Below are 12,670 nucleotides of genomic sequence, written 5' to 3' on the forward strand. Positions count from 1 at the left end.
GTATTGAACATGAAAATGAGTCCCGATGAGTATATGAGTCGAACCGAGTTTCTTAACTGTTCGACTCGAACTTGGCTTGTTTAGCTCGGATTCGGCTCTAACGTGGTTATCGACTCGGCTAGGATAAAGTTTATATACAAATATATTACAAATAATAAACTATTATTATTAATCACTTAAATATTTTTATTAGTATATTTTTATCATTTATTAATAATTTAATTATTTTAGAATTTTTTTTTATTTTTCTAAATTTAACACTTATTTTTCGTAAAAAATTTATCAAATATTGGTATCATGATATATTCATCTCCAATTCTTTATATTATCATAAACACCATTAAATAACTTGTAATTTACATAAATTAAATTTAAGCGAAATATCAAAACATAATGAAATTTCGACATTGTCGGTTTAAAAAATAATGTATAATTTCTAAAATAACGAATGTCTCAATAATTTAAAATAAAGAAAACTTGTCTTGAAAAATAAAATGATATAAATTAAGAAACAAGCGTGAATGTGCGTATATAATTGTAAAATAAGATTGGTATTTAATCTCGATATAACTTATAAAATTATAAATTATACTTTTAAGTAGGATATGCAACAAGGACCTGAATCAAATTCTGCTCAGCTCGATTTTTTGTGAACAAACTCGTGTTCGGATGAGGATCGGCTTATTTATAAACATCCTCGAGTTTAAAAATCACTTTTAGCCCCGTTATTAAACTCGACTCAATTAATTTTTTTTATATAAATTAAGTTTTGTTTTGCTTCGGCTTGACAAGAACTCGGCTTGATTATAATCCTTTGTAGCTCTATGATCGCAACACGCTCAACTCATGAATATATAATCTATTTTGTGTCATCAAATTTTATTTTCTTCTATTACATATATTTATCAACAAAATAACTTCTTCATTTTAGCAACATGAACAAAATAACTGACTACAAACTTTTTCACTAAAAATAACGCTTCCCCCAATAGCCTAATTAGTTTTCATTAGAGTCTCATATTGAAGTACCAAAGTGGATTAATTAAGTGAACAAACAAGAGTAGGAGAAGATGAGAACCAAAGAGAAATAAAATGAATGAATAATGTGGCCTAACAAAGTAAAATAAAATAACAAAATAATAATAAATAATAATAAAAGAATGTATAAAGCAAGATAAGAATCAAGATAGGCAATAAAAAGGGTATCATAAACAAAAACAAAAATCCACGTCAACATGACTCCGCCGCTAAAAGCAGCATTGTTGTGAACCGCCTCATGACTACTTCAAAGATTTATATCCATTTTTATAATCTCAATAATTTTATTAAGATAAGATTAGTGGTCAAGAATATAATGACAATTCTTTTCCATTTTAAAAAATTAAGAAACAATTTTAAAACAAATCTTTTACCTTGGGTAACGCATGAAGAGCATATATATACACACATACACTTTACAAACATGCGTGTAATGCACATAGACAACATATCTTCTTAATCAAATTCGGTGATTTGGGTAGTGTTATTTTTGTTGAATCTCGATACCCTTTTGGATTTTATAGACATACATATAATTTAGAGGAGGAAAGGAGAGATCTTGAGAAACCAAGATGGTGATGGAAGATAATGAAAGTTGTAGTAGTAGAGTGGTGGAATCAACGGCTGTGAATAGTCGACATCAGAGGATGAAACTGGAGGTTTATAATGAGGTTCTGTGGAGACTCAAAGATTCTGGTATTAAAGAGGCTAAAGAACCTGATTTTGATGATCAACTTTGGGCTCACTTTAATAGATTGCCTACTAGGTAACACCCCTTTGTGTTTAATTTCTTGTATGTGTGTTTTTTTGTGTGTAATGAAGTGGGGTTTTGTTTGTTTTTGATGGGTTGTTTTGTTTTTGTTGAATTTGGGTTTTTTTTTTGTTTGGTTCTTGAGGATCTTGGGTGGTTTTTAAGGCTTTCTTGGTAAACTGGGTTGGATTTTATTTGGTTTTGGGTTGGTGTGGTTGTGATTGAAATAGTAGTTTATTGTGATTTTAGGGCATTATGAGCTACTGCTGTTTTTTGTTGCTGGGTGAATTGTGTTGGATTGAATTTTGATGATTCGGCGAGTGAAATGCATTTTACAATATGTTTTAGTTGGCAGTACACTGGTTATGGCTATAGTTATTTGGTTGAATTTGGTTTTGAGCCTAATTGTTAATGCTCTCTATTGATTCGGCAAGTGAAATGCATTGTATGATATGTTGTAGTTGTTAATACACTGGTTATGGTGGCGACATGATGGGATATAGTTATTTTTGTTGAATTTGGTTTTAATCCTAATTGTTTTGTTAATCCTCTCCATTGAAATTTTGACCATGTTAAGGATGTGATATTTGGGTTGAAGGTATGCAATTGATGTGAATGTTGAAAGGGCGGAAGATGTTCTCACACATAAAAGATTACTTTTAGAAGCCCATGATCCTGCTAATAGACCTGTATTTGATGTTCGTCTAGTGCAGGTGAGCTGGTTTTGATATGACTTCTGAATTCTCATTTTGAGTCAATGGTTGCAATGACTATGATATATTTTATATTTTCTGAACGATAGATTATTAATACACCTTTGTAATACTATTTCTTTGTATAAGGATTATGTAGTGAAAAATGTTATTTGTTTCTAATTTGGTAAATTAATGTGCAAAAATAAATAATATCTCTATTCAAATGTGCATAATTTTTTTATGACTTTCCATCGAAGATATAACAATTTGCTCATCAGTGGAAGTAAACATCAAGTTTTAGCAACTCAGAGTACCAAGGATATAACATATACATTAGTTTAAACTTCCAGTTTAATGTTTTATTGTTTTGTGTGCAAAGGGTCCATTGGGATATGCTGTTGTTTATGAGATCATTTTTCTAGAAATTACTACATGTCAGGGAAGTAACCCTAGTGAAAGAAACAAGTATTAAAGGAACAATTATGTGGTGATGTTCCATATGATAACATGTTTTCACACTGCACAGATTTTTAGACGTATGTTACGTATATAAACCTCTGGTTTATCTTTTGAAGGTGCAATATCACAAAAGCAATTTTCCCCCCATTGTTGTTGCCTGAGGTTCATGGATTTTGTGTATGTAACCTAAAATTGTTGCTTTTGCAGGTCTCTGCCGCATCAAATGGAAACACTGATGATTCTATTCATTCAAGCTCTCCAAAAAAGGAGGTTGTCCAAAGGTCTGATTTATAATTGAACCAGTATGATTTCTCATTTTTGCTTTCTTGCACCCCGTCTTGATTGGTAAATGTGAAGGCTACTTAATTACCTCCTTCTTCCATATAGCATCCACCCACCTCCTGCCTTCGGTTCTTCTCCTAATCTTGAAGCTCTAGCAATTGAAGCTAACAAAAATGTTCAAGATGGTGATAGTGCAACAAATGCATGTGCAAAGTTTTCCCGGTATATAATTGTCATCTTTACTTTTGATCTTGCTGGCATCAATGCCTTACAGCTTTGTATTTAAGCTTTTATCTTTTGTGGTGCTAATTGTATAGGCCCATGCATGAAATCACCTTTTCAACAGATGACAAGCCAAAACTCCTCAGTCAGGTAGTTCAATTAGTTCCTCTTTCAGCAAGCCAGTAATATCCTGTCTTTTTCTTTTACTTGCACCAACTGCAAAAAGATGCAGTTTATATGAGAAGATCATTATTATTATTCTTTTAATGATATTGGCTTATGGGGAATTATATAAACATGTATACACCTTCAAGGATGCATGTAAAGCAAAAATAGAACTGAAACTTGAGATAATATGCACTGTATACTGCTATCTTGATGGTACTTCTTTGTCTTTTGAGTTTTGACTCAATTTCAAAAGTACTCGCGTATTCGGTAGTGCAAGAGTAGTGATGTTTTTTTAAAATTATAATTTACAAATATAAGAAGACTATAAATACATAATTTGATCATTATAAATTTAAATTATATATATATAATATGTAATACTAGGATTTTATAAAATTAACCATATATTGTAATAGATTTTTTTTGATAACTTAGCTACATTAATATCTGCAAAGAACATGTATATATCCATGGTCAGTCCTATCGTCTATCGCCATAGGATGCCTTATCTCCATGTCGTCCTTGCTATACTTAGAAAGGCTATCAGGTCATTTATCATAACAGACATCATTAGAATTACATGAGGGTATCAATTTTTAAACATTTAACTTTCTCTTTCAAACCTAAGACGAATTACTTGACTTCCTGGAACTGCTTTCTTTTAATTTGTTTTTCTTGTCTCCGAGTTAATTCTGTAACACAAGACATGTTATGTAATACATCTGTAAGTGCACATTATCTAGTTCTCACGCTATAGTCAACATCTGTTAGGGCACAATTTTATCTAGGTTTCATGCTATAGTTAGTACCAGTGGGAAGGCAGCATTAAAGCATATGCACCCATAAAGGGTATCAATTCATCAATTTGTAAATTAAATTGATGGAGTTGATTACTGTTCACAATAAATTAGTTATTTTTGTTTCTATTTATGCATTGGAAGGACTATATCAATCCATCAATTACTCTTTATCAACTAAATAATATATAATATACGATGTATTACATCAATTCCTTTGATAGTGTATAAAAATGTGGACAGTTGAATTGCCGGCCATTAGCAACTTCTTTGATTTTTAAAGTTTCTTTTAATGAACTGATGGTGCGTTAGTAATTGATGGAGTTGATATGGAACCGGTGCATGCCACTTGAGATTAAACTTTCAAAAAAACTCATGAACCAACTAAACAAAGGCACGGTGCATATGCTCTTAGACTTAATCTAGAAAGTGAAAATTATCTCCTGCGTAACTAAATCTCTGGGAAGAGACTATTAGTCTTCATGTGCCTCGTGGGGAAACTTCAAGTTTGCGTTTCTGTCGATATATGTATTGAATTTGTGAGTTAGTTATTTGAACTTGACAGCTTTTTTTAATGTACACTTGCAGTTAACTTCTTTACTGGCTGAGATTGGGCTAAACATCCAAGAGGCACATGCTTTTTCAACAGTAGATGGTTATTCTTTAGATGTTTTCGTTGTTGATGGTTGGCCCTTTGAGGTACGTATATCTACTCCTGTTTCAATTATGTAGGTCTAGCTTACTGTTGTGATGTATTGAAAACAGAAGAAGTTTTTTGGATGATGAATAACCTTGGTAACCTTTTCTTTTCCCAATTAACTTTCTTTGGAAAAGCATTTTGACTGTCTTCTGTTTTTAACAGGAAACTGAGCAACTCCGAACTGCTGTAGCAAAAGAAGTTTTAAAGATAGAGGTATTTTTTTGCTTTTTCCTCAATGAATTACATAATAAGATTGAAGTATAGCCGGTCTTATACTTCTTGACATTCTTAATGGTTTAGATACTAGTTGGAGTTATCGGTGCTTAGTATTTTCAGGTGTAGGAGAATATTTGTTATTTGGTCTGGTATTTTTATTTGAAAAAAGAAGTGTGTCTATTAGGGCACCCTATATCTAGATCAGCGCCGATTTATGTAATTATTTATATAGAGGACATATCTTACTTTAATGCATGTAATTACACAATTAGTTCCTTGTCAATTTGCTTCAACGTGGATATAAATCTTTAAATTTGATGATATATTCCTGTCATCTTTACGGACCTATGTTGTGCATCCTTAACATTCCCATCACTCCCCAGTATTATTAGCGGGAGAAATTGTTCCATGAGTGATTTTATATAGCAACTAGCATACAACCTGCAGGTATCCTTTAATATGTTAAATTTTTTAATTCATATTGTTTATATTTATATATGATTTTTTTATAAAAGATTTTTTTATAAAAGATTGAAATTAAAATTAAAATTAATGTGAATAATAGTTTGTGATATTAATAGGAAATCAAATATTTGTTATTATATAATTATAATCTTATTATGAGAGTATTGCATTTCCAAAGTAAAATAAAATAAAAATATATTAATATGTAGTTGTTAAGATTTTAAGCCTATACCTTTATTTATATGTTTTAAACTAACAATATAAATGTTTGTTTTTAAAATGTTGTGGACGGGGCTTGTACCCTGAAGCATTATAGTGAATTTTGTTTGAACCACTATATTGATTTTAGTATTATATGTTACGGTTTTCATCAACTTACTTTAAAAGATCTAAAGGTTTATTTGAAAGGGATAACCAAAAACCAAGTGTTAACTAAACTACAAAATATGCCCCAGTTTGCTTACTATAGTATAGATAGCATGTCTAGTTCTTTGCAGCAGATTTTGTTCAGTTTATGTTTTTGCGACCCTGCAAACTAATATGGTGACATGAGGTATTTTTAGATTTGACAATTATAGAATAAATTAACTAGTAGCAACTATTGTCCTACCCAGTCGGGCCTTTAATCCTACACACTCTACTACACAAGTATATGTACTGTGTTGATTGATATGGTCATTCTTACTCTTGGCTGGCTGATTTGGCAAAACACGTTCAAGATGTGGTCTTATGACGCAATTCAGAAGTCTGCTGAGAATCAGAGGATTAAGGCTAAATTACAGCAAGAGGTCTATAGTAATGGAGTTGTAACGATGATCTTACTGGAAAGAAACACTACTGAACTGATAGTATATACTGATAAAGATAATAGATGAACAATCTTCTACAATTCGATGAGTGGGAAGCCTCCAACAAAATAACCTACAAAGATTTACTCTCTTCATACCCTAGTTCCACATCCTGATCTATATGTACCCCCACATAAAAAATTCCCATTATGCCCTTCCCACTGGTGTCTTATAATGATTCTTTGCAAAATCTTCTTTCAGAAGTTTAAAACAAATTTAATTGATAATAATTTTCTTAAAGATCGAGTTGTATTTCTTTAAATGTAATTTGCAGTCTCTTCTATATGGCAATTGTTGTCAAGTGTTAATTTCTAGTTTTTCAAGGTGTTTTAGTTGCTTTGCAGAATCAATCATGGCCAAATCAAATTGTATCATCTCTTGATGTCAATGAGCAAACTCCAATGAAATGTGAAACTGATCATTTGACAATACCTAGTGATGGAACTGATGTCTGGGAGATCGATCCTCAGCAACTGAAATTTGAGTGCAAAGTTGCTTCAGGGTCTTACGGTGATCTGTAAGTATAATATTCGTTGCTCATTTTTTTTTACGAAATGTTCTTTTTGGCTAACACAATTATTTAATGATTCAGATACAAAGGTACATATCGTAGTCAGGAAGTGGCTATTAAAGTCCTCAAGGCTGAACGCGTGACTGCTGAGATGCAGCGGGAGTTTGCCCAAGAAGTATATATAATGAGGTCTGTCAAAACATTTATCTTCAAACATGACTTGCAATTATCATGAACAAATTTAGCTAAAATTTGTTGCTCTTCTTAGTTATATGATCTCAGTTTGTTTCGTCTCCTGGTTGGATTGTATGCAACATAGGCAATCTTTAGAATCTCTGTAGGCCTCAAACTTGAGGCAATTTTATACCTTAATACCTCTTGGGCAGATATCTGTTTGTTCGGATATAAAGTTTTGTAACTCAGTATCTTCAAATTTAATTGCTGTTGCTCACACTTATTAGGGCTGACAAAAAGAAAAAGTTAAACATGAAAAAGAGAAACCGAAGAAAAATAAAACTGAAACTGAATTATTTGTTTCGTTTGGCTCTGGTTTCGAAATGCACCCAAACAGAAAAATACCTGAATCGAACATTCACTAATACTTTTATTGCTGTATTTAATGCATGTTTATATAAATGTATGGAAACTATAAACGTGAACTTAACTCTCTGTCACTTGGTAATACACATACATATACATATGTATAATTATATTCTTTTTGCTAGAATGTCAGGTGTCTCATATATATGGTGACACATAGATTTGTCATACTTCGATTATTGGCGTCCCTAATTATTTACTACTTAGTCATAGATAGTGTAGTGTATCAGAGTAAAATTTTCTAGTCTATTTCACTATTTTTAGGTAACTGATTTTAAAACACTATCAGCAAATTTTCTTCAAACCGCAACCAATTTCATTAAAACCGATTGAACCATTAATTCAGTTGCGCTTTTCATTTTTAAAAACCATTGGTTTATGGTTTTCTCTTAAACCGAATCAAAGTGGACCACGCTCCCCCCTACACATTATCCTAGAGTTCGTTAGGAGGCTGCGTACTGTTCTGTTGGCCATATTTGTTTATTTCCAGATGTGCATTAATAATATAGAAGGGAAGAGGCTTAATGTTTATGTCATGTTACTTGGTACCAATATATTATTTAGAAACTGTAATTATGCAATATAGAATATCTGATATATTAGCCAAATTGGTGCATACAATAAGACAGACAAAAGCTTGTAGACAAATTTGCTGCAATCAGACAAAGAAGCGATGTTACTCCCAATTTAAAACTTGAAATAAACTTATTATTTATATATTGTTCTGATTTGCTGTTGGTCAATACCTGTAGGAAAGTTCGGCACAAGAATGTTGTGCAGTTCATAGGTGCTTGTACTAAACCTCCGAGCTTGTGCATTGTAACAGGTAAGTTTTCCATATCAGTGTAGTGTAGTCCTTTGCAAATTGCTGAGCATATAGAGGGCAATTAGTAATGTCAAGTGTTTCTCCTTTTGTAAGTCTTATTTTAACTGTTTCCTCTTTCCAATGGGTAATTGTATATGATTACTCTCAGAGTACATGAGTGGTGGAAGTGTCTATGACTATCTGCACAAACAGAGGGGAACTTTTAAGCTTCCATCTTTACTCAAAGTAGCAATTGATATATCGAAGGGAATGAACTACTTGCACCAGAACAATATAATTCATAGGGACTTGAAGGCTGCCAATCTTTTAATGGATGAAAATGAAGTAAGATAAAGTTTATTGTTTGGACAGTTTTTAATTTTCCCTAGGTTTCGTGATGTATTTTTGTATGCTTGTCAGAAATTTGTACTTTACACATAAATATATATGCTTTACTATCAATTTATGTCATTAAATTCATCCAGATTGTCGAAGCCCGTATAGTTACAGGTGCTGTTTACCATGGTCATATATATCATTAACTTTGTCCAAATTCGAGGAGCTGCTTATCAACGTTATATCCTATATTTTTTCTGTCGAGCTTCAGCGAGCATCTAGCATGTTTTGGGTCTGATACCATGTTTTATATTCCAGGTTGTTAAGGTTGCTGATTTTGGTGTTGCCAGAGTGAAAACACAGTCTGGAGTTATGACTGCAGAGACTGGGACATATAGATGGATGGCTCCAGAGGTGCACCTCTAAATTTAATTAGTAAATTTTGAGTAATTTTTTTGTCTATATTAATCCTTCCATTTAGTTTATATATGACTATTCCAATGGCCAAGTTTCAGTTTAGAATTACACACACACACACACTATAAAATAAATGAAGCAACCATTTGTATTGAACTTCTTTAAGTTGTAAACTTTTGGATTATTTGACACTGAAGTAGACGGACACCGTGAGTAGCAGCAGTGAACTAAACTTGTATTTGATCATTCAGGTCTTATGCTTTCTCACTCACATGAATAGTGTGATTATGTTGGAGCTATTTAACTCTAGAAAATGGAGAGTGAATATGATACTGCTATATTTATTGTATTTATAAAATTTGTCAGTTTTTTGAGTGCATTACCACCTCATTTTCAATTCCAGAGCATAGGTGGTATTAGATACTCGCTAGTCCGTATGCTCCTTTTGGATGCTAATTATCTTGCATTTGTCCTTTAATTTCATTTCTGTTGAAGGTTATCGAACACAAGCCCTACGATCACAAGGCCGATATTTTCAGTTTTGCTATTGTATTATGGGAGTTGTTAACGGGAAAGGTACAAGTTTAGACACACTAAAGTTCTTAGTTCTTACTGTTTCTCACTGTGTTTGGTATCTCAATAGTTTTCCCTTATTTTTCTGTTTTTCAGATTCCATATGAGTACTTAACGCCGCTTCAGGCAGCTGTTGGAGTTGTCCAAAAGGTAAAATTGCATAGTTCGGGTGTTTTCCATTGTTACAAAACACCATATGAGCACAAGGTCATGGCTAAGTTTATTTTTTTCTCAGAAATATGTACAACATATTAAGAAACCAGCATACTGATTCTAAGGGCCTCACTTTGTTTTGGAAATATGACACATTTCTTTGACTTGTCCTTTTCAGGGATTACGTCCAACAATTCCGAAAAACACACTTCCAAAACTAACGGAACTGCTTGAAAGATGCTGGCAGCAAGACCCAACTTTAAGACCTGACTTTACTGAAATAATAGCAATCTTGCAGCAGATAACCAAGGAGGTAGCATCTTGTTATCCTTTACACACTACACTGCACACACTAGGACAAAGAAAAGAAAAAGGAAAATGAGCAAGTTTCTAAATTCAAGTCGTGCTTTTACCATTGGCAAACACTTTGAGGGTTTACATTTTGGCCTTAAAAGATTGCCCAAAAATACACAGTAGACCTGATAGTACATAAATTTGCGGGTTTGGCCATTAATGTTTTGGTGCTGTATGGTTCGACCATATGTGTTTTAACGTCGATATGTGGCACGGGTAATAACAGAATTTCCAATGGTTACATATTTGATACAAGGTTCTGAACATTCGACACTTTAAAGTATGGAAAGTTGGAACACATTAACCCAATCGCAGTCCCAAATTTACTTTCAATTGTGGGAAGAAATGGTGGGTGCTGGGAAAAATGAAAACCTTCCATGCAAGAAGAAACATAACTAGTACTTGCATGATACACAGTACACATGTACACATATATGTTTGATGGTAAATATTGATAAATCGTTAATATGAAGTATTTGGGACAGGTTGGTGATGACGGAGATGATCGACGCAAAAGTGGTGGATTTCTTTCAGTCCTCAGACGTGGCCATCACTGAATGGAGTTTCTGAATTGGGCTATAGTTTTTGAGAATGGTCATGTAATGTACAGTATTTGTTGGTCTTGATTAGCTTTTACAGCTAGCTTGTTTAATTTGTTTTTTGTAACCAGATTCCTCCTAGTTTCCGTCCCCATTTTGTTAGGGTATCTTCTTCTAAATTTTAATTAACCAAATTAACCAGTTATTGTTTCGGTTATTCCTCCATTGCAGAGTTTCCTAAGTCATCTGTGATCAGTTGACCAAATGGAGATGTTTCATAAGAGGTTGAATTTTGTTTTTCTTTGGCAAAATGCATACCGAGGGATCAGAGTTTGAGTTTGATTTTACTAGAAATTTGTGATGTTCTTCAAATTGCTAATTAATAAAACAGTGTTTCACCCATTGGTGCGTGGAATATCCATGTGGTACATTTTAACAGTAGAAGGTTGTATCAATGTAAAAGAATTGATAGTAGTCCATGCCCAGGAGTTTACTATTACGGGTTAAAAAGGCGGTGTAAATGATTATTATTAAATTAAAATCTGCTGTAGATTCCAGTGTATATGGTGATATTAATCATTTTTGTGTCGGAAGAATATTTTGAAGTGTTAAAATTGGCGAACTACCTAATAAATAAATGAATAATGTAATCATACCAATGCACATTACACATTAATAGCATTGCCACCAGCTTCAGGGTTGTATGATATGTAAATGTTAACAGACAACTACTAGCTTTGAACCATAAACACTAGGAAAAAGTTTGCCTGGTTGAATTTGAAGCTTTATAGGGTATTGAATGGCCTTGACAGGCTCCTCAAAATCAGGCCGTTAACGGTACTAGTACAAGAAATCTACATCTCAAGTGACTAATCTCATCAATTATATAATAAGGTACAACTAAGATTGGTTTCCCTCCGTCCCCTTGATTTGTATACATATCGTTTGAGTACGGAGATTAAGAAAATTTGGTGAGAAAAATTAAAAATACTGGGTAAAGTGATGAGCTCAACCAATATTTAATATGTATAGTGGGTGTAGTGGAAGAAATGAGTGAATGTAAGTGGATGAAATTAATTTTTATATTTAAAAATTTTACTATTTTAAGTAATATTTGAAATGTATAGAATTGGATGGGAGATAAAAAAAAATGTATAGAAATGAATGAGACAGATGAAGTATATGTTTTTCAAGCAAAGCACGTTACTCTCTACACTAATGTCGTGTTTGGTTGGTATATTGAAATGTAATGGAATAGTTAGAGATTTAAGTCATAAAATGACTAAATTTTCAAAATTCTGATTTTTGACCCATCCATTCATAACTATCTAAACTATAATGTAAACACCTCTATTTCAGATGAAATTCTTCATTCTTTACAATATCCATTTCATAATTCTTAGTATAAGAATTTTGCGCCGTCTCATTTTCTATCAAATTTTTGCTCCAATTTTGTGATTTTTCTTTCATTTTAATCATTACATTCCATTCTATTCGATTCAACCTAATCAAACACAACATAATATTTGTTATTTTTCTTTTAAAAAAAGAGTGCGTTGAAACAAAATTTTAGTCAAGATGTATGCTGCCTGTTTTTTTCCGCCAAGGAAGATGTATGATGTATGCTGCCTGTTATAACTAAGAGTAATGAAGGGATGACAATCGGGTCGGATCGGATCGGGCATTACATAATCCATATCCAAACCCGAAAAATTTATCCATACCCGAACCCGAACCGAAC

At 32.6% G+C, this 12,670-nt stretch overlaps 1 protein-coding gene across 2 annotated transcripts; it reads left to right on the forward strand.

Annotated features, from left to right (window-relative positions):
- Positions 1-1,363: 1,363 nt before the first annotated feature.
- Positions 1,364-11,212, forward strand: LOC141671371 (serine/threonine-protein kinase STY46-like). Of its 2 annotated transcripts, none has more exons than XM_074477591.1 (16): positions 1,364-1,804; positions 2,388-2,502; positions 3,151-3,224; positions 3,331-3,447; positions 3,543-3,597; positions 5,001-5,111; positions 5,275-5,325; positions 6,986-7,158; positions 7,234-7,341; positions 8,505-8,578; positions 8,727-8,902; positions 9,212-9,307; positions 9,806-9,886; positions 9,980-10,033; positions 10,215-10,349; positions 10,864-11,212. In XM_074477591.1, exons 1-16 carry the CDS (start codon positions 1,611-1,613, stop codon positions 10,945-10,947), a joined length of 1,698 nt encoding a protein of 565 aa, XP_074333692.1. In that variant the 5' UTR covers positions 1,364-1,610; the 3' UTR covers positions 10,948-11,212. The 2 variants fall into 2 exon arrangements, with proteins under 2 accessions (XP_074333692.1, XP_074333693.1); XM_074477592.1 differs by having other exon boundaries at positions 1,369-1,804; positions 10,876-11,212.
- Positions 11,213-12,670: the final 1,458 nt, after the last annotated feature.

Source organism: Apium graveolens, chromosome 7 (assembly GCF_009905375.1).
Source record: "Apium graveolens cultivar Ventura chromosome 7, ASM990537v1, whole genome shotgun sequence".
NCBI classification, from domain to species: Eukaryota; Viridiplantae; Streptophyta; class Magnoliopsida; order Apiales; family Apiaceae; genus Apium; species Apium graveolens.

Excerpts from the sequence above, each read along its gene's own strand:
- LOC141671371 (XM_074477591.1), top strand. The coding sequence starts at position 1,611 with ATGGTGATGGAAGATAATGAAAGTTGTAGTAGTAGAGTGGTGGAATCA. Across the intron at positions 5,112-5,274 it reads TTGATGGTTGGCCCTTTGAG|GAAACTGAGCAACTCCGAAC; the intron begins GTACGTATATCT and ends TGTTTTTAACAG. Across the intron at positions 9,308-9,805 it reads ATAGATGGATGGCTCCAGAG|GTTATCGAACACAAGCCCTA; the intron begins GTGCACCTCTAA and ends TTTCTGTTGAAG.